General features: G+C 55.8%; 1 protein-coding gene across 1 annotated transcript in view; it reads left to right on the top strand.

The window, feature by feature from the left end:
* Positions 1-26,083, top strand: part of HCN4 (hyperpolarization activated cyclic nucleotide gated potassium channel 4) — a 47,247-nt gene that overhangs the window by 5,937 nt on the left and 15,227 nt on the right. The window contains exon 2 of the mRNA XM_045531583.1: positions 19,164-19,587. Within this exon, the coding sequence (XP_045387539.1) occupies positions 19,164-19,587 (424 nt within the window). The remainder of the gene's footprint in view (positions 1-19,163; positions 19,588-26,083) is intronic.

Genomic DNA, 26,083 nt, shown 5'->3' with positions numbered 1-26,083 from the left:
CTGAGGTGAGCTGCCTGGGCGGTGCTGTCAGCTGGCACAGTGGGCAGCAGCGTTCTCCAGGGATGAGATGTGTCCCACCTGACAAGGTGGGACTGGTGGTGCTCTGGGCCGAGGTGCTCCCATGATGCTGGGTGCACAGAAACCCGCCAGAGGCAGAGGGCCAGGATCCTCACGCTGCCCAGATAGAGCGGCCTGGGCTCCAGGTTCTCCCTGCTGGAAGGCTCCAGTTCCTGGTCTGGTGGCTACGTCATGAGGCTGCCTTCTCCCCCCCTGGCCCTACCTCTTCTGTCCCCTTAGCTGCTGTGAGCTGCGAGGCTTTGGGGCTGTCAGGGAGCCTGGCTTACATAGGAAGCTTCCAACGGTGCTGGTCTGTCTGTCTGTCTATCTGCCCTCTGTCTGATGTTTTAAGGCCCAGTGTCCCTGGGTCTTCTGGGACACACTCTCAGGCCACTCTGACCACTGTCCATCTCTCCTTCCCTGACCACCTCGTGGCATTTGGATGGAGCATTTGGATGTGTTTGTTATAATGCAGCTTCTCATGCTGTAATGTCATCCAACTCACCTGGGGATCTTTTTAAAATACAGGTTCCCATTCAAGAGTTCTTCGGTGGGTGGGATGTTGCATTCTGGTAAGCGCCCACACGATGCTAACGCCACTGGAGCACAGACCAAGACAATGCCTGGAGTACTGAGGCGATAGGCCATGTGCTTGTTCCATGCTCAGCCTGAGCTCCCTAACTGAGCTCCCTGAGGGCAGAGCCTCTGCCTTCTCCCTTTGGCCTTGGAACGCTTGGGCCCTAGGCCCGACAGCAGGTGAAGTCTGTGGACTGGGCCGAGCTGAGCCTGCAAACTTGGGGGTGCTGGATTCACAGTCTGCTCATCTTCTCTTCCTGCACTGCTGCTTGAACCCTGCTGGCCCTGGATGCCGGCTGTTGAGGGGGTGGGCAGGTGGAGATCGGGGGGCCAGAGGACCCTCACTAATTGCTAATCCATCTTGTCCCACCACTTTTGCGCTCTTCTCCCATCCAGAGGGCCAGAGGGGTGGGCCTGGCAGGGGGAGAAGGGGCAAGGAGTTCAGTGACTGCTGTTCTGCAATCAGATTTCCTGAAGGGAGCAGATGTTGTCAGTGAGAGAGTTCAGAGGCGACAGGCAGGGGAGGTGGTGTGAGGTGGCCCTGGCAGTGGCCAGCTGGGAGGAGGACAGGGGCATCCAGTAACAGTGGCTGCCTTGGCACCTTGAGCAGAGGCTTTGTCCAATCTTATATCCCGCTCCCCTGCCCCAGGCCATGCCCAGCAGCCTCCCTGTGGGCTGGGCTTGACTGTCACTTCTCCCTGCCCCCTCCTACCCTGGAAGGCACTAGTCTCCATGCAGACGATTTGGCTGACAAGTGTCTTAGCAGCCTGAGTGGCCCTTGTGCCTGCCGTAACACTGGCCACCTTGGGGGAATTCACCCAGAGCAGAAGGTCCAGCCCCTAGTCCCCTGGAGGCTTGTCATGTAACTGAGGAGGCAGCCGGCTCCAGCACACGCTTGCTTGGCTCAAGGGCTCTTATAAAACTGCTGCTGCCAGTTGCTAATTAATAGAAGGGCTACTGCGGCCCGCCAGACAGTCGTGCCTGCACCCAGGGGATGCTGAAGAATTCATACTTCCCAGCCAGCGAGGGCTACAGGAGGGCAGGGGCATTGTCTTGGCTTTGGAGAGGATGTTCTTCGCCAGCCGGGCTTCTTTACTGAGAAAGCGTTGCCAGAGCCTGGAATTCTGCAGTCCCAAGGGCTAGGAAGCCACTGGTGACACTCTCTACCATTACCACCCAGAACTGAGGCAGGAGGCGGCACAGAAAGGTGGTGAGCTCCCCATCACCAAGAGCATGCAAGATAACACTGACAAATACTTAGATCAGAGGTTGCCAAGCAGTACCCCGTGGATATATTCTGGACGTACACCAGCACCCAGATGTGTTCTGTTTGGCCAGCATGATGTGTCATAACAAATCTTAGCCAATGTTTTAAAATAGAAAGATGTAACATAAAATATGGCTTCCGGGCTTCTCTGGAACACCTGGGAACTCTGGCAGCTCTGGCCCCACCTTCCCAGCCCTCAGCAGGGAGCTAGAGGAGACTAGGGGCTGCCTCCTTTACACTGGCTTTTGTTCTCCTGTTGCCCCTGTCTGCAGCGGTCCCTAAGGCCTCTGTCTTCCACCCAGCCTGTCTTCATACCATTTAGCTCCTGACCTCTGTAGATGTCTGAGTTTACAATCAAGGACTCGAATCAACAGGAACTAAAGCCAGGTGGGTTCGCAATCAATAACCGCCATTGATGAAGCATCCGCCGTGTGCCAGCCTATGCTAGGAGCTTTACATGTCCTAGTTCATTTACTCTTCACGGTGACCCCCAAAATAGTTTTATTATCTCCAATTTACAGGTATGGCTCTGATGGGGGAAAAAAGAGAGAGAGAAAGGGATTTGCTTCAAATCATACAGCTGTGAAGTACCAGAATTAGAATTTGACCCTGGTCTCTGCGACTCTAAGCTCAAGCTTGTCTCTTCTTTCTCTCTCTCCCTTCCTTCTCCTCCTTTATCTGTTAGCTTTAAAAAAATGTAACTACACAAGTAGTTCAAGAAAACATTCTCTTGAGAATTAAAACCTTGGGGAGGAGGGTGACCAGCCTGGGCAACATAGCGAGACCCTGTCTCTAGCAAAAAAGGAAAAAAGTAAATTAGCTGGGTGTGGTGGCACACGCCTGTAGTCCCAGATACTCAGGAGGCTGAGGCAGGAGGATCGTTTGAGCCCAGGGGATTGAGGTTACAGTGAGCTGTGATTGAGCCACTGCACTCCAGCCTGGGCAACAGAGTGAGACCCTGTCTCAAAAACAAACAAGTGAACGAATGAAAAAAACCAACATTGAGGAGGAACTCAGAAAGGTAGGGTCAGCAGGCACAGGAAATCTATCAGGCCTCAGAATATGGGACCCAGAGAGGCTTTAGCAAGCCCCTGGCCTATTGCCTTTTTTTTTTAAAGATAAGGAGCAGAGAGGGGAAGCGACTGGCCCAAGGTCACAGAGTAAGTCGATGCCAAAGACGAAGCCACAGCCCAAGTGGATTATGTAACGTTTGTCTCCAAAGGTCTTCAAGCTTAAGTTCACCCCCAACTTCCCTGCCAGAGGGTTTCTAGACTAGACTTTTCCTGAGTGGTCTTGTCACTTGGAGCCTTTTTATGTCTCTCCAGCCCCACAACTGTCTTTCTGGGGTGATAGATATTTTCAGGGTTCCGTCATGGTTTAGTCTTGTCCCATGAGAAGGGAGTCTCTCCATGGACGCAGACTCTGGTGGCTGAGACATGCCATCCTCACCCCAGGCCTGGGGCTGCTGGGCCAGGATGCCTGCCCACCTGCTCGTCCCCTGGCTGGGCCTGACCTTTGGGGTTTTGGAACCACATCCAGGTGCCATTGATGCCCCTGCTCGTGGATGGAGGTGATTGGGGTTCAGGCAGAAAGGGAACAAGTGGCCAGTGGTGTCTGTGTTCTGTCCACCAGAGAAATAGAGGGTCACCTGGTCTATTCATTTCATCCTTCAGAGAAGTGAGGAAGTGCAGTTGGTCTGTGGTTTAGGACTCAGTGTGGGACCAGAATCAGGGCTCATTCTGTGACCAGGGACAGAGCTCTGTCTCTGACAAAGGTCGGGGCTCAGTCGGAGACCCTCATCTGGGCCGAAACTGTGACCAGGACCAGGGCTCAGTCTGTGACCAGGGTCAGGGCTCAGCTCATGACCAAGATCAGCCAAGATTGGGGCTCAGACCATGACTAGGGTCAGGGCTCAGTCTGTGACCAAGATAAGTAAGGGCTTGGTCTGGGGTCCGGAACTCGAGTCCTTAAAGCCTTTGAGCCAGGCTCAGTGCCCTCCCTTTAGGAAGCCCTCCCTGCTGTCCTCAAGCTCCCTGAGAACCTACACCTCTTAGCGTCTGAGCCAGCTGCCTCTGGTTTTCTCTGGGAGGTAAAGTACAAATTATAAATAAACAACCGTGCGGCGACGCCAGAGCCACCAAATCTAACACGTGACCCATCCCCACCCCACTCTGCTCTTTCATTGTTTGGGGCTGCTGTCTGGTGTTCCCAGCCAGGCAGCAAGCCCGAGGCGCCTGCAGGGCGGTGCTCAGGGCCGGGCACGGAGGTGTACCGGCTTGACAGAGGGGCTCGCTCCACCCCACCGCGCCCCGGCTCTGGGCTACCACGAATTGCCGGGCAAGCAGCGGGGCCTCCAGGTCTGATCGTGGCAGCTGCCGGGGCCTGATAATTGGCTGCTGCTGATTTTGTGTCTATCTAAGCATTTACCCACGTGGGTGGATGTGTTATGTCTGCGTGAACGAGGCTTTCAGAAATTAGTACATAACGGGGCTAGCTAATACATCAACTCCGGGCTTGGGGAGGGACAAGCTGAGGGGCCATGCCACCCAGGAGACCATACAGTCCATTCCAAGACTGCTTTCACCCACCATGGGGTCTGGAGGTCGCTACCCTCCTGCCAAAGAGGGTAGGAGGATTTCAGCTTCTCTTAGGGTCCCGGGGCTGGTTTGGGGGAGGGCAGACAAGAAATAAACCGGTATGCATTGGCGGTCAGGGAAGGCTTCCTAGAGGAAGCGAATCTGCGCTGGATTTGGAGGAAAGAGAGACCATTCTGCACACTTCTGTGGGAGCAGGTGTTTGGGAGCTTGAGCTAAGGGGACACCTGGTTGGGTTTGGGGTTGGCAGGCACTGAGCGCAGGTTGTTCAGAGCCTGCCTCTTTGAACCTGCACTCCTTAAGCTCTGCCCGTCACCCTTGAGGACTCTGGGCCGCTGCCACCGTCTGCCAGTGATGCTGCCTGAGTACCTGTGCGTGTGTCTGCCTGTGGGCGCACCCTGGTCCTTGTAGCCCAGGGGAGCTCCCGGGGCCCTGGCCCCAGCTGCACAGACTTCGAGAAGACTCCCTTCTCCTGCGGTACTAGGCCCAGAAGGCAGGTGTTGCTGCTGCAATAATGTCACTGAGCGTGTGGCCGGGAGCCCAGAAGTAATTACCCTGCAGTTCCCCGTCAGAGGCTGGAGCAGCCCCTGTCAATGATTAACGAGAGTCCCCAGCCACTCAGTGCCAAAGCCAGTCGTGGGCTTCTGCCACCTGCAGAGGATATGAGGGTACTTGTTCCCCTATCCAGGGACAAGAAAGACCCTCAGGGCCACAGGTCTCATCAATGCCATTAGCACATTTAGAAGAAACTTGGTCCAGCAGGGGACACTCTGCAGACGGGGCCTGACTTCGTGACGCATGGGGGCTGGCCCAGCCTGGAGCCCTGGTCTTCTCGTCTGCACTCGCCTAGCCTGGAACTGCCTGCTCCTCCCACTCTAAATTTGCCCTCCTGTCTCCCGTTCTGCTGTGTGACCTCAGCAAACTCCTTTCCTTTCTCTGTGTCCAGGGTTAGGGCTCAGCCTGAGGCTGAGAAGAGAGCAGAGCTAATTGCCCAAATAGGTATTGAACCCTTAGTCCTGATCCCATTAGTGCAGACTGAGCCAGCAGGGCAGGGACAGCACTGCCGACCAGTACGGCTGATGAGAGTCCCCCTCCCTCTTTCTGGGGACTCTGCCGAGGCCCAGCCGGTTGTGATCCTGGAGTTCTGTGGCCCCTGTGGTCCTGGAACAGGTGGGGGATCCCTTACTTGGTGGCATCTTTTTGCTGAGATTTTTCCAGCCCTTGTACTGGGGACCAGGGCGGAGGGGCCCCCTGGGGTGCTGTGTCATTGCTGTGGCCTGCCGAGGGCCCTCCCTCCCATCAGGTCCGGGCCCTGTGGGGTGGAGTTCAGGCTTTCTTTTCCTTATCCCTGAGCATCCTACCAGGGACTGACACGGCAGGAGCTTAAGGAAAATGAGTTGAAATGCCCTCCTGCAAAAGCCCCTGACCATGTTGTCCCCTCCTGGATGCTCAGACCTGGCCTAAGAAGGGTTCAGAGTGTGAGGACCCGTGGACACTGCAGGTCACACTGGACAGCTGTGGCTGGGGGCCCTGGGACAGGCCAGCTGGATCGCCCACTTTGGCACTGGCAGAGGACGGAAGTTCATCTTGTCTCAGTGTCATCATGCCTTTGGGTTCTCTGTAGCTTCTGGGGACAGAGGTGAGGGGACAAGCCTGTGAATCAGAGGCCAGTTGAAGCCTCGGCTCTGCCCGGTCCAGCTGTGTGGACTTAGCCGAGGCCTCAGCTGTCTGAGATTTGCTTTCCTCACCTGAAAATGGGAGCAGAGAGGGGTGGGTCCCCTAAAGTGCTGGCCGCTTCGAGTCACCTGGGAACTTACGCAGTCACAGACGCCCGGGCTCCCTGGGTGAGACCAGGCAGGTACGGTTTTGGGAAGTACCCAGGTGATTCTGCCTCCGTGACTTTGGGGGCCCACGACCCGGCACCCCTAAGTTCCCTTCTGTGCACACAGTCTGCGGTTCTCTGTACTGTACTTGCCGCGGTCCCTCAGTGTCCCCAGAGCCCGGGGTAAGATCCTGACTCAGTGCAGCCCCCAGGCCCGCTGGTGATAGGCCTCTCTCTCCAGGGAGTCGCTCCCCTTTTTTTCCTGGAAGATCGTTAGGATTCAGAATTATAAAATTCTGGGGCTGGGCTGGGCCTCAGGGAACATGGCCCTTGCTCGGCTTCCTCCTTAGACTGTGTTTTCCTGGAGAGAAGGCGGGTCTGTGTCAGAGCCCAGGCCCCCCAGGGGATCCTTGTTGCTTGACTCTCCCCCAGCCCCCATCACAGAGAAAAGGGGCTGTGTAGACCCTCCCAGAGTCATTTTTTAGCTCCCTCTCTGGGGCAGCCCTCCGCTGGCCGCCTCCTCGGCCCCTTCCGTGAGCAGGGCTTCCTGGCCTTAAGAGGTTGTGCACCAAATCTGTCCCCAATGCCTTATGTTGCAACTCAAGCCTGTTTCTCCCTTCACACTGGCAGCTCCTTCCTGCATGAGCAGGTGAGCTCTCCTACCTAATTTCCCCCGAGGTTGTGCTCCCGTGCTACTCCACAACAATATTCTATTTTTGTTTCATTCTCCTGAGCGGTAGGACAGGAGGCTCCTAGGGGAGTGGTGTTTGAGTTTTCTTTGATTCCTGTAAGCCGAGAAGTTCTCCAACTCCTAGTCCCCTCCCCAGTTTTCCCCAGATGGTCTTGTCAGCTGCATGAAGCACAGAGAGGTTAGGTCACTGACTGGAAGGGACACAGCATCCTGGCAGCGTGGAGCATTGTGGAGCAGCTGTCCCCTGCTGTGCGGTGTGGGATGTGTGTGTATGTGTGCATGCATGTGCGTGTACATATGCGCTGTGTGTCTCTGTGCATGTACAAACTTGGGGTCTCCAGAGGAGGTCTCAGCCCATCAGAGGGGCAATGGCTTGCCATTTGGAACTGTTCCTTTTGCCCAGGCCTGGGCTCCACTGTGTCATTGAGAAGGTGCAGTCACAATCCCTTTCTCAAGGAACTCTCTTCCTCTGCACCTTCACAGCTCCTTCTGTCCAGAAGAGCTCTCAGTTCTCAGGTTGGCGTTCAGGGTGTACCCCATCTTTTCATCAGACCAGTATTGGATTGGGGTGATGGGGTGTCAGAGTGCCCTGAGTGCATTCTTCCCTTAGTGAGCTTTCAATCCAGCCAGCTGCCCTTGGCTGACCTCTTTAGCCTCTGCACTGCAGAGATTCATGGAATTCAGCATTCCTCTAAAGATTGTCTAGCTCCACCCTTTTTGTGCAAATGGGGAAACCGAGGAAGAGACAGTGAGAGGCAGGGACTTACTCAAGGTCACACAGTAAGTTAGAGACAGAGATGGGATTAGAACTCAGACTCTCAGGCCCTATCCTGGACAGCTTCTGCTGCATAGCATGGGCCTCCCTTCTATAACCCCTGGGCTCTAGCCACAGTGCTGTCCTCTGACCTGTGGGCACACTCAGGCCCCTGCCTCCTCTTTGAGGCTTTAGTACCCAGCAGGCCATGCTGCCCCTGCTCAAGCCTGGCTAGATTGTCCCTCTAGCCATCCCAGCCCCTGGGGTGCAGAGCCAGACAACCCTTTAATTCCCCTCCCCAGGCCCCGTCTGCCATGGCTCTGGCCTGGCTCATCCGCTCCCCTGCGAGGTGGGCCTGTCCATCCCCCAGACTGAGGGCTTCTTGAGCTAGGACTAGTCCATTCCCCCAGGATCCCCCAGCTCTGGGACCAGGACCTGCATCTTAGTGGCCACAAGATGATGATGATGAGGAAGGCCAGCATATGGTGTATATTTACACTGTATAGCATGTCATAAGTATTATTTCTTTTGATTCTCCCAGAATCCTAGAGGTGGGGATGAATGCTCTCATTTTGCACATGTGGAGGCAGGCTCAGAGAGGTTAAGTGATGTGTCCAAGGCCACACAGCAGAGCACCTAACGTCATACTGTCTGCCATAGCCTGACTGTTCAGAGTGTGGTCCCTGGGCCAGCAGCCTCAGCATCACCTGGGAGCTTGCTAGCAATGCGGATGTTGGGCCCCACCCCACTCCTCCTGAAGTCCACCGAGTCTGCGTCTTAGAAAGATCTTCAGGTGGTGTGAGCGCACATGCCAGTCTGAGCGGCACTGTGCTGCATGATTGAAGGAGCACAGGCAGGAAGCGCAGATTCGGTCAGTTGCAGCCCTGAGACAGCTCACCTTCTCTGGGGACTAGTGGCTGAAACTCACTCTTGTGTGACGAGGGGCCAGGCCCTCAGCCCAGGATAGGGAGGTGCCTTAGAAAAGGCAGGGGTGAAGCGTCGTTTTTGGGTCTTGAAAAAACAAAACAAAACAAATGTTGTTCCTTGAGTCACTGATAAGCATAGAAGAATTAGAAGATATGCTAAAATGCAAACAAGCCACCCGTAAACCAAGCCCGAGGTGCCCTTGGCTGGAAATCTGACTATGTCTGAGGCAGCCCTGGATGGCCGAGGAAGCAGCTACCTGGCAGCCCTGTGATTCTGAGTCAGAGATTTTGAGGTGGGTTAAAAATAGAGCCCCAGTGGCCAAGCGGGGGTGGGAGGGAGACAGCAGCTCATCCAGTATAGCAGGGAGACCCTGGGGTCAGCGAGAAGCAGGGGGGGAGGGGCTGAGTGGCCAGCTGGGCGGGGCACAGGCAGGGAGGACTCCTGCTCACTCCAGGGCAGAACACCACAGCCACCATGGCTACAACTGCCACCATCACCACCGCTGCCACCCCTGCAGGGGGAGCCAGTGTGGGGTGGTGAGGGGTGTGACAATCGGGAGCCTGGACAGGTTGGGGGTGGGGCATGGGGATTGGTGGATGCTTTCAAACAGCTGTCATGGTTGGGGTGAAGGGAGGAAGGTGTCCCTGTGTGTGTCATGTGAATGTCATGGGCTTGCACGTGTGTGACGTTAAGCTGGTCTCCTCTGCCTGTTACACCTGCCCTTCAAGCGGCCTCCCTCTCTCCACCTTCACCTTTGGCCCCCAGAAAATCTCACCCTGACTCCCGGTCACCGCAGAGACTTTGCTCTGTGTTCACACCGATCACTGAGGAGCTCTGTGTGGACCAGGGTTGTGTCTCTGCCCAACACGTGGTAGAGGACCCTTCACAGCAAGGGACATTGGTCATTGTTTAAAGGTAGATTGACTTTTTCTGATTGTAAAGGTAATACTTGCCTGTCACGGGAGTGTAGAAAATGTTGAAAGGTGTAATGGGGGAAATCAAGTCACCGGTAACCCCACTGCTTAGTAGTGATCAATACTGATGACTTAGTGAGCTCTTTTTTATTTTTGGCAGGTTTCTTTTCCCCTCCAGCAATAGTCTTCCATCCGTCCATCCTTCCATCCATTTCACAATAAGGTATTCACCGAGACCCTCCCCGCCCTTACCCAGGGTCTGTTCACTTCTTGGAGAAGGAAGAGACACTATTTCCGCTCCTGGGGAGCTTGCAGCAGCTGGGAGCTACGGCTCCTCCTGGGCCTGTGTGGGGAGCCGTGCAGGGGTCTGGAGAGCCCTGGAGCTGCCCCCTGCCTTGTCCCTCCCCTCTCCCAGGACCTGCTGGGTCCCCTGCTGGGCCTATTTGGGGAGAAGGGAGAATCCTTATAATCCCCACAGGGGGCTGTGCCCATAACAAGGGGGCATGGTTTGTTCTGCCACCTCCAGCCTGCACAGCTCAGGCTAGAAAGGCAGGCCTTGGCTGCAGGACCAGCTCTCTCTGTCCCGTCCTGTCAGAGAGCCGAGCCTCATGTTTCTCCTGGCCTATCCCTTGTTCCTCTCCCATCTCCGCCACTTCCAGCCTCCCCCTTCCTTCTCTGCCACTTTCCCACCGTGATCTTCAGCGTGTGCTGGTGGCTGTTGTTGTGAGTCTTGGAATCTTGGGAGTTTGAATGTGACAAATTCTTCCCTGGCCATTGGAGGCTGTGGAAGCCTGGGGGGAAGTTGTCGGGGTCTCAGAGGGCTTGCCCATCTCGTGTGGCTTCTGCTGGGCTCCCAAGGTGTGCATGACATGCATTCCTTCGTCCACCCGGCCACTCTTTCATACGTTTCCACCCATTCACATATTAATTAGGAGCTTCCACGTGAAAGGCACTGTGCCACAGTCAGAGAGCCGACTGACCACAAGTCATACAGTCACACGTGCAATTTCAGTATACTGTGGTTGATACCACGCTGGGGCAGCCCCTACAAGGGGCAGCTGGCCGGATTTCTTAGGATACAATGAAGGCTTCCCAGAGGTGACGGATGCCTCCTTTGAACCAGGAGGGATGGGATAGGCATGAGAGTTCCAGGGGCAGAGAGTTCCAGGCAGAGAGGACAGCATGTGGGAAAGCCCAGTGGCAAGGGCAGCATGCTGTGTGGGGGCACCGACAGCTGCTGAGTCTGTCTGGAGCAGAGCGTGCGAGGCGGGGCGGGGAAGAGTCCAGATCAGGAAGGGGCTCGAGGACAGCAATGAGAACCTGGATTTTAGTTGGGAAGCGGTGGGGAGTATGAAAGGAACCTTGGGCCTAGCAAAATGTGGAGAGTGGATTGGAGAGAGGTTGCTGACCCCAGCCCTGGCCCTGAGCTATGTGGGGTCGTGGGACGGTTGGGAGCCCACCTGGGAAGCTGCTGGTGCAGTCCAGGTGGTGGGTCGATGGGACTCGCTGGCTCCAGCATGACTGAGTGTTGGTGGGTGAGGAGACAGGAGGCTTCAGGTCTCCAGGTTATGCATTTGCATGTCTGGTGGCACCATTTTCTGGGAGCACAAGAGTTTGTGGAGGAAGCTGTTAAGTTATATCTGAATATGTTGAGGGTGAGGTTCTCTGGGACATCCAGGTGGAGCTCTGTAGTCAGCAAGTGGATCCATGGGTGCAGAGCCAAGAGGGAGGTCTGGTTTACAAGCCAGCAGAAAATGAAGCCGCGGGGGTTGGTGAGGTCACCCAGGAGAGTGCACAGAGAGAGAGACGAGGGCCCGAAGGAACATAAACATTGAAAGGCCCTGCTGGGGACGGGGACCATCCATGGGAAGGGAGTGGGGGGGTCCCAGCAGAGCGGTGTGTCTTGGAAGCCAGGGAGGAGACCATCTGCAGGGCGGCATGGTCTAGGGGCCACAGGATGCTGAGGGTCAAGGGAGAAATGGACTGGACGTGACCCTGGATTCAGCGGCAGCGTGCGCACTGGCGAAGCTGCTGGGAAGTGCTGGGTGGAGGAGGTGGGAGTGAGAGGGTGGGGTGGTGACAGCTCCTCCACCAAGCCAGGGTCCCAGCTGGAAGACACGGGACAGTGGGGGTCCAGGGAGGGATTTTATTTTTAAGTTTAAAGAGCTTAAAAGGAAAAGCTCTTAGGAAAGGATCATAGAGAGTGGGAGATGAACAGATAGGCACGAGAGAGAACCTGTCTTCTCTAGGTCGGGTCCCTGGCTGGGGAGTGTGGGACTGGCATCAACAGGGCAAGTGGAGGAGCCGCCACCTCCCTCGGGACTGGCAGGTGGGGAGCGGGGGACAGGGTGAGGGAGGGGCTGCAAGGCAGGAGTCTGGTGGCAGAAAGAGGACAGGGGCATTCTGGTGGCTTCTCTTTCCGCTGTGAAGTAGAAGGTGGTGTTACCTGCTGAGACTGAGGGGGTGGTTTCAGAACCTCAAGGAGGAAATTTGAAATAGCTGCCGTGGAGAGTGGGCAGGAAGGGTCTGCTGGAAGGACTGGCAGGCAGAGGTAGGGCCTAGCCACCGGGGGGACATTGAGGCACGGGAGCTAAGGACCTCGGATATGCGGCAGGACTGGGCTGAGGTTGTGGGACTCCCTGCACAGCCCCCATGTCAACCCGGTACGGGTTGATGGTGGCCCCAGGCCAGAGCTGTGGTTCTGTGAAGGTGCCAGGAGGAGGGGCAGGGGTGGGGGGTTGGTGTTAGAGAGCGGGACCATTTTGTCTGAGGTGGGGTGGCTGGGAGCAGGTGGGAGGGTGCTGTGGGAGGACCTGAGGCATCTGCAGCCTGGAGCCCCCGGGCAGCTGAAGAATAGGCTCAACTCTGCTGGATGAGGCTCTGGCAGGGAGGGAGGCGGGGTGTGAAAGAGGACTGCAGAACGGAGCAGTGGAGATGGTGACATGGCCCAGGGTGTGCTGTTGGAATGGACGACGACGGTGGGGTCATCAGAGTCAGGGCTTCAAGCTACCACAAGGCTGGGCATTGTCTGGGTTGGTGATGTGGAGTGGAAGTCACCCAGGATGCTGATGGCGGGATTTGGAGTGGAACGGGAGGCTGTGGACCAGGTGCCGGCATAGCCGAGTTCCCCGAGGACAGCAGATGGATGCTGGAAGGATGGCCAGCAGAGGACAGGATGCCCAAAGGATCTCGCAGACAGGTGGCAGCAGTAGGGAGAGGGGAGGCTGCTGACTCACCCCTGACCTTGAGGAATGAGGGGTTTGGGAGAGTGATGACCTTGGGACACAGCTAAGGTTCACGTAAGCAGAGAGGCAGAGGGGTCAGGGAGTGAAGAGGTTAAGGGTGAAGGGGTTTGGGAGGGAGAGGAGTAGGGGGAGGAGGTGCAGAGTCTGGGAGTATGAAACACCACTCACCAGACTTGTTTTTCTGTAGAGTGGTTAGAAAATGGGCCTCTGACGTCAGGCTGTTTGGGTTTGAATATTCAATCCACCACTTATAGCAAATGTCTCAACTTCTTGTACTTCAGTCTCCTCATCTTTAAAATGGGTATAATCAATAGCATCTTCCTCATAGGGCTTTTATGAGGATTAAATAAAATAGTCCACATAAGGTACTCAGATTAGTGTCTGGCAAATAGTAAGTGTCCAGCAAATGTCAACTGCAGTCCTCCTCCATTCTCATTGTCTTTACTGTCACCTTAGTCACCTTGGCAGCATCTGGCCTGGAAAACCAAGGGATAGATCAGGAATGGAGGGATAATCCCCAGCTCCCATCCATTTCTCAGACACGAAGATTCCTGGAGTCTCAGGTTCTTTGATTTGTTGGGGGGCTGGAAGGAGAGTCAGGTGGCACCCAACAAAAGAGGCAGAGTGTGACCTCCACTTACACAGACACAAGACTGAGGCAGGGGCCATAGTTAGGCAGACTTCCTGGAGGAGGTGGCAGTTAAGCTGGGCTGTAGATGAGGGAAGAGATTTCCAAAGACAGCAGTTCTCGGGAGGAGGAACTGGGATGTGGATGGAGATGGGGCCAAGGATTGGGTGTCCAGGTGGCTACTGTGAAGGGGGTGGAGGGAGGAGAGGGAAGGGGTGGCATGGGCGCCAGACCAAAGAGCTCGAACTTTCTTCTGTAGTCAGCGAGGGTCCACCAAAACCATAATATTTGCAAAGATAAGCCAGAGAGCATGTGAGTCAGAGGGAAAGAGAATGGCGGCTGGAGGTCAGGGAGGAGGCAGGGCGAGGGTCCAAGTGAGAAGGGGTGAGGGACAGATCAGAAGCCATGGTAGGAGCAGCCTGCTGAGCCTTGGCAGCTGCTGGGGGTGCTGCAGGGACAGGTAGGAGGTAAGAGGAAGCAGTGGGGACGGCTGTGAGGGTTTGCGACCAGGTGATGAATGCAGACTGTGCCACTCAGCTTAGAGGAGGGTGATGCTGCGTTCAGCTCTGGATGGGCTGGGTGTGGGAGCCAGCAGGCCCTCCAGGTGGACACATCTTACAGGCAGGTGGGAATGCAGGCCTGGCACTGGGAGTGGTGTCTGAGTGGGAGTTGCCTGCACAGCAGGAGCAGGTGGCAGATGGGGCTCTGGGTGTGCTGCTCACCTGGGAGAAATCATGGAGATCCATGGGCTGAGTCAGCACTGCAGGGACACAGAGGTGTCTGGGACAAGGCCCCTGCCCTCCAGAAGCCCACAGCGCTCTAGGAGAGCTAAACCCAGGTCTCAGGCTGGACTGAGGCGCCACTGGTCAGAGGTTGGAGAGGCCCAGAAGAGGTAGCTCTTCAGATGCATCTTGAAGGATGGGAAATATTTTAATGAGAAAACAATGACATTCTCCATCTTCCAGCTGACAGGATCCCAGTGGATATCATTTGTGCCAAAATGTTTGCAAGTGGGTGTGTGCAAGAAAGGATGCATGTGTAAAAATGGATGCATGTACAAGGGCAAAACAGGTACATACATGAGTGTGTTTACAAAAATGTATTCATGTTCACATGTGTTATGCATGCATGTATGCATGTACGTGTGTGTATTTGTGCGCACACACACGTGTGCATATGAGCATATGTCTCAAAGGCAAGTGTGGACAAGAGGAGGCTGAAGGAGGCCATCCCCGTCTGGGACTTCCACTTCTCCTACTTCCATTTTATCGCCCTTCTCATCTCTTCAGCTTCCAGGGAAGGAGAGGGCCCTTGGTCTGGTCCTTGAGTCTCTGAATTCAGGGTCAAGGGCCTCCTATCTTGTCTTCCCTCAGCTCCCTTGAGGAAATAACCTTCCTCTCAGACCAAACCAGGAAATGCTCCAGATAGCCGTGTGAAGGGCTGTTTGGCTTTCTGCCATCCCCGTTCCTTCTGCACGTGGACCTGCCTGTCTAATGTCAGCCTGCAGGCTGCCTCTTCCTGCTGAGGGGCCGCCTTCCTGCCTGGGTGGACCCACTGGTCCAGGTAGGAAGGAAGGTCCAGGATTGGCGGCAGACAGTTCTGGGATCCTGGGGCTGAGCCGGGTCTGGGGCATCCAGAGCCCAGTTGCTGTCTTGCTGGCCAGGATGCTGGTCACCTTGGGGAGCACTGGGATGGAAGAGGGTCCTCTGCTTTGGAGCGACCGAGGCCTGTAATCCAGGCATGTGCCATCTCTGCGTGTCTGAGTCTGGCTGTCCATTGCTTCCCTGCTAGGGCAGGGCACCCGCCACCGGGGATGTGTACCTGGATTATGATGCTTATTCATGGATGATTCTGGAGGCAGTGGGGTGCTAGGGAGCACTGAGCATCCAGCTTGAGACTTTGGAAATGTTACTCGTCCTTCCTTTGTAGGTGGGCCTTAGTTTTCCCTCCTACAGGATGGGTGCAGCCACGACCGACTGACTGCTGATGACTGGGATGCTTTCAACACTGGAGAGGTGTGCTACTTCACCACTCAGGGGGCACCCCAGAAGGCCCCAGCATCAGGAGGATGGGCCTTGAACCCTCTTTGCAGCCCTCTCTTTGTCTGTCTTGTCTCTGGGCAGGGGCTGGCCACTACCATGCAAAGGCGTCAGAAAGGCTTGTCTGCCTCCCACATCCCACCGGGCTGCTCCAAACCCTCAGGGCTCAGGCTCTGGAGTCTCAAAGACTCTCTGCATCTGTGTCTGGTCCTTGCTAGCTGTATGGTCTTGGGCAGATCCATCTCTCTGAGCCTCAGTGCCATCACCTGTGAAACACAGACAATAGCAGCCACAGTGCTGGTGTGAGGGTGGGATGAAGTAATGGGTGGAAAACACAAAGGAAGCGCTTGATACACATGAGGTGTTTGGGGGCCTTTGTGAATAAAGGCTTTTCAGGTACCAAGGAGCCCCCAGTGGAAATGCCCGGGGACATTAAGGAATCATGCAAGATGCTTCTGACCAGCAGCCCTGGGGGTGAGGGGGGCCGGGGAACTGTGGATGCCAGTGCGGAGGCTGCTGCCAACTTTCCCTGGCTAGACCAGCAGAACAGGGCTGGCAGGCGTGCCAGGTGCTGTCCGTGGTGCTGAACATCATTTTTGGCTCTGGCAGGTCCAGGCTTTTGGGGATCTGTGCAGCCATCTGGCAAAGAGTAAGGAAGGGTCTGTGAGGCCAAGGGCAGCACCCACAGCCCAACTCCTCTCACCTCTTCCGGAAGTACATGCCAGGTCTTACCCTTCTAGGCCACCAGGATCCCACCTTTCCAGATGCCTGGCCTGCATGGGATGGTTTCTTACAGCATTGCCCAACTTGTCTTCTGTCCAAGCCTATCCTCTGACCAGACCATGAGTTTCCTGGGGTCAGGGCATCTGTATGCCGAGGTAAATAGGTTCTGCCTTCTGACTGGTCGGGTATATGATGACCCTTGCCTTATGCTACCGCCTCTCTTGCATCCGTTACAGGTTCCTCTTCAATCCCACCCCCAACAGATGCTTTGCTTTGGCTCTTCTCTGGGAGATTTAATCTTCCTCCTCTCTCACCTCTTTTCCTACCAATTTGTTGATTTGAATCATTTACTCATTTCATAATCTGGCTGGGTGGTCAGAGCACTTTACAGATATCAATTCATTTCCTCCTTATAACAATTCTGCTAGTTAGGTACCATGGTTATCCTCAGTGAGCAGATGAGAAAACTGAGGCATGGAGTGGCACAGTGACTTGGTGGTAAATATTGGGGCAGGGGTCGAACCCAGGCTGGCTGGCTCTAGGCCCTGTGCTTCACCCCACTATATCATGAGGCCTCTCGAGCAGCTCTGCGATGTTCCAGGATGGTGGTTTGCAGGGAAGAATGCTCTAGTATTCCGACCCCAACCCAGTCCAGGCACCAGAAATATCCCTGAGCATCTGGAAGCTCAAGATTGAAATGATTAGTCAGAATGCAAGGAAATGGGTGTTTTTGCCTTCTATAATTTGGTTTTATGAAGACCACTAAATGCAAACATTCTCCTGTTAATTACTGTCTCGAATGTGGTCTGTAATTGAGGGAACTAGAGCTGGGGAGAGTGTAGAGTTTCTACCCACTGGAGTGGCAGCCCTGCCCGAGTCAGCATTCCCAGCCGCCTTGTGCCTGCTCTGTTAATTTTAGAAACTCCTCCAGCCTGGGTGTATTATTAGCTTTCTGTACAGAGGGCCACATGGCCCTCAGTGGCCTCTGTAGCTACAGGTTTTTTTAAAATTTGTTTTGTATTAAAAGATTAAATGGACAGGCATGACAGCAGTGTGTATACAGGGGTGTTTGCACACTGTATGTGTGGATGGGGACACCTGTATGTGGCTTCTAATGAGTGTACACAGCTGTCTCTGAGTGACGTGCAAGCGGTAGAGTGTGCACAACTCAAGAGCACCCCATAGATACCGAAATCTGTCTCCCGGGACCCACAACTCATTAGTGGATGTGCTGTGTTCTTTGTAGTGAGGGGCAAAGGCTGGCAGGGGGTCCTCAGGTCTTAGTCGGGCTCTCCCAGCTGGCATGGAGGTCTTGAGGCTGCAGGAAGGGGTGGTGGGACATGGGGCAGGGAGGGAGCTGAAGCTGACTTCTTGGCACCAGCCTTAGAAAGAGAGGCCTAAGCTCCCATGAAGCCCTGTCTTGAGGCCCTGAAGGCCTTGGCTTTCAAAGGAAGGGCCCAAAGCTGCCCATCCATCCGGATGCTGCCCTTCCCTGTGCTGCGTGATGCAGGACGGCCGTCTTGGCCGCCTTCAGCGAAGCAGGCCCTGCCCCCTCCTGGACTCACAGCACCAGTTTGAGTCTGGCAAAGGAAACAATTTGCTTTGAAATAATTTCGTAGCAGACCTGGAACTGTTCAGGCAGAGGCACTTTGGTTTTTGGTCTGACCCTCTGAAGACGTGAGGGAAACTGGTCTCTTTCTTTCCCGCCTCCTTCCTGGCTTCCCTGCAGTGGAGAATTAAAGATGGCTGAAAGGTTATTTCTCCTGGGAGAAGACATGCTTATTTCTGCCTGGCTTAATACCTTTATCTGTCGTTGTATAACTGTCTGAATTAATAGCAGAGGGAAACAGTTCTGTGGTGCATTTTGGTGCTGGGGCCAGCCCCGGGATGGCTGGTACTAGGGCAGGTCTCTGGGAATGCTTGGCCATTCCTTCTAGATGTGGGTCTGTGCCTACGTGTGCTGTTCCCATGCTCCAGAAGGTGCCTTGCTGGGCTGGGGGAGACGGCGCAGTGTAGACCTTCGAGTTGGTTTTGTGCCTCCTCCTCCCATTTCTCAGCTTCTCAGAGGCTTTTCCCTGAGGCTCCCTCCAGACCTCCTTCAGGAGGGACTTGAAGGTGCTTTGAGGCCCTAGGCGGAATGGAGCTGGAAGCCCTGGGCTGGTCTCCTCCACTGCACTGAGCGCACCCTCTCCGGTGCCTGAAATGCCCTCATTGCCACTTCTGCCTTTGGTGCTATCACTGCCCAAACCTCTGGGGCAGGGAGATGGTCAGACATTTTCTGACTATGGGGGATGGACTAAACGGGGACACCAGAGAGCCAGTGTGGGAGAGGGCCAGGTCAGAATTATAGGAGTCATTGCACTGTGGGTAAACTGAGGCCTGGAGCAGGGAAGGCACCTGCCTGACATCACCTAGCAGGTCAGTGACAAAGCTGGGGCTAGAGCCTGGGCCTGCTCCCTGCCAGGAGCCTGCTGTGTGTCTGCACCTCCCCTGAGCCCTGTCTGCCCAACAGCCTGTCTCAGGCCACAGCTGACCCTCAGGGAGGCTAAAGGAGCCTGGCCTGAGCCTGGGGTGGCATGGGGTGAGCTGCTGCTGTTGCTGAAACATTCTCTCGCTTCTCTCTGGGTGTCACTGTTGGGTTGGCTTTTTGGCCTGACTCTCCTTGCGGGGTTGGGGGCAGCAGGAGACTGGTCACTGGGGCATGCACAGAAGGGCTGAGTGAACAAGGAGCCTCTTTCTGTGTCGCTCTCTGTGTCTGCCCATCTCCACATCTTCCCTGGTACCCACGTGCCCATCTCCCTGAGTGTCTTGGAACCTCCCAGGGCTTCTCTCTCTCCCATTTGCTCTCCCTCGGAGCATCTTCTCTTAGTCTGTGACTTGTCCTCTCTCTCTCTTCCTGGCGACTGACCCCTGTGTCTCTGGGCAGATTTTACTGGGACCTGACCATGCTGCTGCTGATGGTGGGAAACCTGATCATCATTCCTGTTGGCATCACCTTCTTCAAGGATGAGAACACCACGCCCTGGATCGTCTTCAACGTGGTGTCGGACACGTTCTTCCTCATCGACTTGGTCCTCAACTTCCGCACAGGGATCGTGGTGGAGGACAACACAGAGATCATCCTGGACCCACAGCGGATTAAGATGAAGTACCTGAAAAGCTGGTTTGTGGTGGATTTCATCTCCTCCATCCCCGTGGACTACATCTTCCTCATCGTGGAGACCCGCATCGACTCGGAGGTCTACAAGACTGCCCGGGCCCTGCGCATCGTCCGCTTCACCAAGATCCTCAGCCTCCTGCGCCTCCTACGTCTCTCCCGCCTCATCCGATACATTCACCAGTGGGAAGAGGTGAGTGGGCAGACCAAACCTCTTGGGGGAAGGGCTGTTCCCCCCAGGGGAGTGAAGAACCAGCAGGTAATCTCAGGAAGTTGGATACGGGCTGTCGGATTGTACCAGGCACACCTGCTCCAGGAGGACAAATGTTAGTAATTTCTTGACCTCTTTTCATGTGCTAGATACTGCACAAAGCACTTTCCACACAGTAGCCCACTGACGTCTGTAGCAACCACAGAGGGTGCCACAGAGGTCCATGTAGGTGCTCATTTTTCACATGAGGAAACAGAGACAGAAAGAATAAGTGACCTACACAGGGTCACACAATCGGTAATTGGTGAACCAGGAATGTGAACTTAAGCTGATGGACTCCAGGGTCTGCATTGTTAACCGCTGTTCCATATTGTAGGGTTTGCAAACTCACAAGCCTGTCGGGGCCAGGCAGGAAATGTGAATAGGTGGAAAGGGCCTATTGGGGGCTGTAGGGAGTGTGGTAGACTGGGGAGAACCGGAGAGCACATCTGTCTGCACTGGGCAGCCTCTCCTAAGCTCTCACCAACCACTGCCAAGTGGGAATGGGCCTAGGCTTCTAGATTTACTGATTTATCGTGAAAAGCAGAAGTCTGGATTTTTGTACAAATTTTATTGGCAACTATCTTAGGTTGGGTTCTTCTGGAGAAGACCCTGAGACGCAGATGTGCATGAAAGTGATTTTTTGGGAAGCGTTCCCAGGAAAATTTGGTAAGGGAGGGGGGAAGAGGGACAGGAAAGGGGCACCAAGCAAGGGTGGGACATCAAGCAAAGTCCCTTGGAGGCTGACTTTGGCCCTATTCCACGAGGGCTCTCTGGGGACGTTGTACGGCACATTTCAGAGCTTTCCCAACCAGGCCAAAGGAGTTGGAGTGTTTCTGTCCCCTTGCATGTCAGTCACTGGTTCAGGGCACTTCTGGCCCTCAGCACTTGGCAGCCAGAGCGGTTTCAGCAGCCCGGGGCAGGCCTCCGCCAAGAGGTGCAGGTGCTGGCTGCGGGGAGTGAAAGTGCCCGGGGAGGCTGCTGGAGTCTTGTGCTTAAAAACTGCAGATGGACCCGAGGGGCTCTGGGCACTGGCTACAGGAACTAAATAAAAAAATGTGAAAGAACCGGGTGGGCCAACAGCGCTCTGAACACACCTCCTTCATCCACGGGCTGGGGCAGGCACCTGCGAGAGGAAAAGAGGAGGATGAGGGCAAGTGACCTTGCCAAGCACTTCGGTCTGTATCTGCCAGCCACCCAAGTCACACCATGTGGCAGCAGCAGCGGGCAGGCCAGCCTGGAGGTACCCAGCGTTGGGGGAGACAGGCTCTGGGAGACGGCCCACCTCGGGGCCGTGGGCTGGGCAAGCTTCTGCAAAGGAGCATTTCCTGCCACCTCTCCCTGCTGCACTGCTGGTCTCCTGGCCTCCAGCACCCCTGCTTGACTGGACAGGAGTTCTCATGCTCAGGACACAAAGCCCCCACCCCTCAGCCCCAGCAGAGGCCTGGCCCTGGCCAGCAGCACTCATGGCTGGCGGTTGGGGCACCGGCAGATTCAGGTCAGAGGCGTCGTGAGCAGTTGTGAACACACGTGCCTTGGGAGAAGTGCCTACGCCAACTTGGCAGAATTGCTCCATGGCAGAAATTCTCTTTGGTTTGGAAAATTTGCAATCCTCCTGATGACAGAGAGGGGCAATGTCTTGCCAAGGTCAGGCAGTGGACCTCTGGCGGGACTGGGGCAGAGTCCAGTTAGCCCTCTTGGCTCCCAGCACACAGTGTGCAGTCCCTGTGGAATGGCACATCTGAGACCCAAGTTAAAATCCCGGCTCCACACTGCCTAGCTTGTGACCTTGTTGCCACCTTGCCTCTCTGAGCCTCGGTCTCTTTGTGTGCAAAGTGGGTGTAAGTAGTACCTGGTTTGTAAAGGCCTTAGCACGCAGCCTGGTGCAGAAGAGACATTTGACAAATACCCCTCCACACCCAATTGTCCCACAATAGTCATTGGTTCCTCACACCTCGCTGGCAGGGGAGACAGGCCGAGATTTATTGTCCCTGTTTGTCAGGTGAGGAAACAGGATCAGAAGGGCAGGGGTTTCTGACCCAGCCTCCCGGCTCCCGGCTCCATGCACTGCCTGTTTTCTCAGCTGGAAGGGGAATGACTCTGACTCTCCAGTCGTTCCCTCTCCCGGCTGGGACTCAGCCGCCTGTGCCCTGTCCTAGGTGTGCACTGGGACCCCAGGGGTGGGGACGACTTGCAGCGGAGGTTGGGGAGGCAGGCAGCAGGGTGAGGAGTCTGTGACAGGTTGAGTTTGGGTACCTGTGGGACATCGAGGCTCAGGAGATGTGGGCATGTGGTCTGAGCTCGAGCTGAGAGGGGACCGTACCTGTGTGGTGGCTGGGTTCACTCTGGGGGCTGTGAAGAAGGAGGGAGGTGTGTTTCCTGAAATGCCCTGACAGTGTGTCTCCTGGTTTCCGTCCCAGGTGGAAATGCAGGGCCGGTTGGCTCCCTCAGGCCCCGAGACACCCCCACCCTTCTGTTTGTCTTGGACCCACAGCTAGACTGTCATTAAAGGCCAAGACACGGTGGCTCTTTCCCTTCTCTGGCGTCAGTTTGTGTTTCCAGGCCCCAACCCCCCCGGGGGCCGACCTCATGTGGCCCTTGGGCCTGGGCCTGGGCCTGTGTTGTTCGGCAGGCTGGGCAGGCGGGTCCCGGGACAAAGCCGAACTCTTCTTTTGCTGCCCACACTGTGCATCCTGGGAGCTCGGCCAGGGCTGCTGTCCCCTCTGCCCCTCTGGCCTGGCTGCCGTCTGGGCTACCCACACTGGTCAGGCAGGCTGGTGCTGGCCTTTCTCTGGGGGAGGCAGAGGCCCCAGGAGGCCTCAGGCCGGGCCGCGGGACTGGACAGGCTATGATCTCGTGGGCAGGAGGGGAGATCCCAGGAGGCCAGATGGATGGCGCCCGCCCCTCCACATGCACCCTTCTCTCTCCTACCAGCTGGGGAGAAAATTGCTTTGAGCTAGTTTCTGCCGGGCACATCGCCCGGCCTGGGGCTCCCCCTGGACCCCTGGGACTGGACTGGGGTTTCCCCGCTGGCCCCAGGAGCCCTGTCTCCAAATCCTCAAAAGCTGCCGCAGCCCAGGGGCCCCTCCAGCCGCAGCTGGGTGTGGAGGCAGCAGCAGAAAGACCCTCTGAGGCTCCAGGTCCACATGAGCCTGGGAAGGGAAGTATTTAGTAGAGAAAATGCTGTCCTAATCTCCTCTTCCAAGTCCCCATGTGAATCTCTCCTTCTTTGGGCCTCAATTTCCCCAATTGTCAGGTATATGCTGATGTTCTCTGAGGCTTTGGCTCCCTGGGGCCCAGTCCCCAGCTCCCATCACCCTCGGTGAGGATTCTGTTAGCTGATCCTGAGGACCCTGTCGTGGCTGACAGGGCTTACAGGAGGAAGCCCAGGATCGCGGCTGGGGGGCCGCCTCCCAGGGAGGGGCAGCTTGCACAGTCCGCCTGGCTCCAGGCGTCAGCCATTCCCCCAGGCTGGGCCCAGCCCCCCGGTGGGAGGGTTCCCAAGTGTCGGTGGCAGGTCTTGGGACTCAGGGTAGGTGGAGTGGTCTAGGGCAGGTGCAGGCCACCAACTCGGAGGACGCCAGCCTCTGCCTCCATCCTGAGCCATCTAGGTCAGCGTCCTCCCTCCCAAGCCTCTCCCCTCCCTGTGAGGTGTGAGCTTGTCACAGGCACAGAGGCTATTGTTAGAAACTGTGGTCGCCCCCCTTCTGCTGTGCCTGTGCAGGGCCCTGCACCCCAGCGGCCCGTCCCGGAAGCCTCTTCTCTCCCTGGCAGCCTGCAGTGGCCAAAGGGGGGGCTGGAGGCAGAGGCCAGGCCTGGGCGGCCGTGCGGCCTCTGATGAGTCCCTTGCCCCTGGGGCCTCGATTTCTCCATCTCTCTCAGAATCAGGAGTTTGCTATCTGTGAGAGGTGGGGATGACACAGAGGAGTCGTCCTGGGGGGTGGGTTGGCCCTCTACTGGACCCAGGAAGGGACCCAATGTGACCTGCAGTCCAGCTGTCTCCGGGCTGTGCCCAGGATGCATCTATCGGCCCTCGGATTGCTGTCCTCGATGTGGACATTTGTCCCTGAGACACAGCTGGAAGTTTGCTGTTCTTCCACGAGCAGAAAATGAGTCTGTGGGAGGGAAGTCAACCAGCCTAGGAAGAGGCCTTGGGGCTCTCTGCAGGACACGGAAGTCTGTCCAATTTCTGGTCTCTCCTCAGGACTGAGAAATCAATTATTTGGAGGGCTGGGAGAGAGGGAAGGACAGGAAGCAGCATGTACTGAGTACCTACTGTGTTCCTGCTGTGAACATTGTTTCACCTGATCCCCAAGACAGCCCAGAGAGCTAGAAGTTACTGACCCATTCCACAGATGAGAACACTGAGGCTCAGAGTGGAAAAGCCACTTGCCCAACGTGGAAGCCGTGTTGCTCTGTCCTTGCACTGCAGTTGAGAAGCTGTAGAAGGAGTAGAAGCAGGGCTTCTGCAAGTGCCATGTGGGGCAGAGCGAGCTGCCCAGGCCGTCTGCCTGGTGAGGCTGGAGGTGGCCTGGAAATGAAGATGCCCAACCCCCACAGTCAGAACCAACATCGTAAAAGGGGGTTTTAATGAAGTATAAGGAGCAAGGCAAATATTTGCCCAGCACAGCCGACTCACAGGTGGCCTGTGGCCCCAGCCCACAGCGGGGACACACAAGCGTTTAGCAGCCTCTCCCAGCAACATCAGCCATGTCCTCAGCAACCACGTCCTGGGTGCTGGAGAGCGTTGAGGTTGGGTGAACACCCTCAAATCTAGGGCACCCTCTGAGCCTCCACCAACTCTTCCTGGGAAGCTCAGACTTTGCCATGCTGGCACTTTGGCTTTGTGGTGTCTAAGAGCCACCCGCGACACCCCCGCCCCACGGCGCCAGCCACCCCGGCATCTGCAGCCTTCCTCACCTCGGTACCAGGTACCACCACGCTGTGCCCCCTGGAGGGCACAGAAGGCATCTTGCTTCTCCCCACAGGGGCAAAGGCAGGTCCCCTGTGGGCTGCATCTGCCCGGAGAGGGTGCGTTCTTGTACCTCCACTGTGCACGCTGGCAGGAGCCCTGCTCACCACCCTCCCCATGGCTGTCATTGTCACCTTCACCTTCGTCATGAAGCACATCTCAGTTCCTGAGGCCCTACCACGTGCTCTGTGCCATATTCATTGCTGAGATCACAATAGAGGCAAAATTAGACAAGGGCCCGATCTTGGAAGAAAATTAGTTATGAAGAAAAGAAAAATAAAGGTGATGCAAAAAGAGAAGAAGACATTGCATAAAAACGTATCGACCTTGACATTCTGTCCTTGAGACCTGGAGTGATGTGTAGAAATGAGCAGTTATCGTGCGCTCTGACAGCCTGGGGCAGTTTCTAGCTGTGGCCCGAGGCTTCCTTTAGCTTCCATATGGTAACTACTCATTCATTCAACACATTAGCTGCCATGTGAATTGTATTTAACTCACGCTAGTTTTGAGCCCGGGGCCTCGGGAAGCACATGCAACTCACACGTCTCTTCACCTTGGGAGCTATTTTTCAGGTTTCGTATAACTCACGCACAGAAAACAATAAAAAATACATTTTTCATTAAATTAGAAAGGATTGTTTTGTTTTCTAAGTTTTTATTCTATTTTCGTAATAAAACACTGTGGCCCCAAGGAAAAAAATTTTTTTTTCTAGCGTGACAGTCAATGTGTTATTCAGACAGTCAACAGATGTTCCCATGCCTGGCCATGCTGAGCAGGGAGGAAGTCGGACGTGAGAAATAGGGAAAGGCCCTGCCTCGGGGCGCGGTACACAGCCCACAAGTGTCATCTTAGACGGGGAGAACTCCATGAAGATCAGGGTGAGAGACATGGAGAGGGTGGAGGGCCGGGAGCTGCGTGACACCCTGGGGCCCAGAAAGCCTCTCTGTGAACGTTGGTGCTGGATGGCGAGGAGGAGCTGGAGGAAGGACATGAGCAGAGGGCAGAGAGCCGGATGCTGAGGCCCTGGTGCCTTCAGGGACGAGAAAGGGCCGGTGTGGCTGGAGCTGGGGCCGTGGGCAGGGTGGGGGAGGCGGGGCAGGCAGGGGGCCAGGGGCCAGGACACAACCGGCCGTGGCTGGCAGTGGGTGTGTACTCATAGGTGCAATGGGGAGTGGTTGGAAGATTTAAAGTAAGAGGGGGACGAGGTCTGATTTGTGCCTCTAAGAGGTCATTTTAGCTGCTTGGTGGAGAATGGATCGGAGGGTCAGGGAACCTCATCAGGAGGTTGGCAGAGCCTCTTGGGGTGTTTAGAATAGAGTCATGGTGGGACTGGAGTGCAGCAGATGATTTTGAGATATCTACTTAGGAAGTGGAGCCAAAAGGCCCCGGATGGGTGGTGGATTGGATGTCGGGTGGGGCGGGAGAATGGGAAGAACCAGGCTGGCTGGTGGCTTTTGTTGCTCAACT

This window comes from Lemur catta, chromosome 1, assembly GCF_020740605.2.
Source record: "Lemur catta isolate mLemCat1 chromosome 1, mLemCat1.pri, whole genome shotgun sequence".
NCBI classification, from domain to species: Eukaryota; Metazoa; Chordata; class Mammalia; order Primates; family Lemuridae; genus Lemur; species Lemur catta.
The sequence above is the reverse complement of the archived record's forward strand: the minus strand, read 5'-3'. Positions and strand labels throughout refer to the sequence as shown.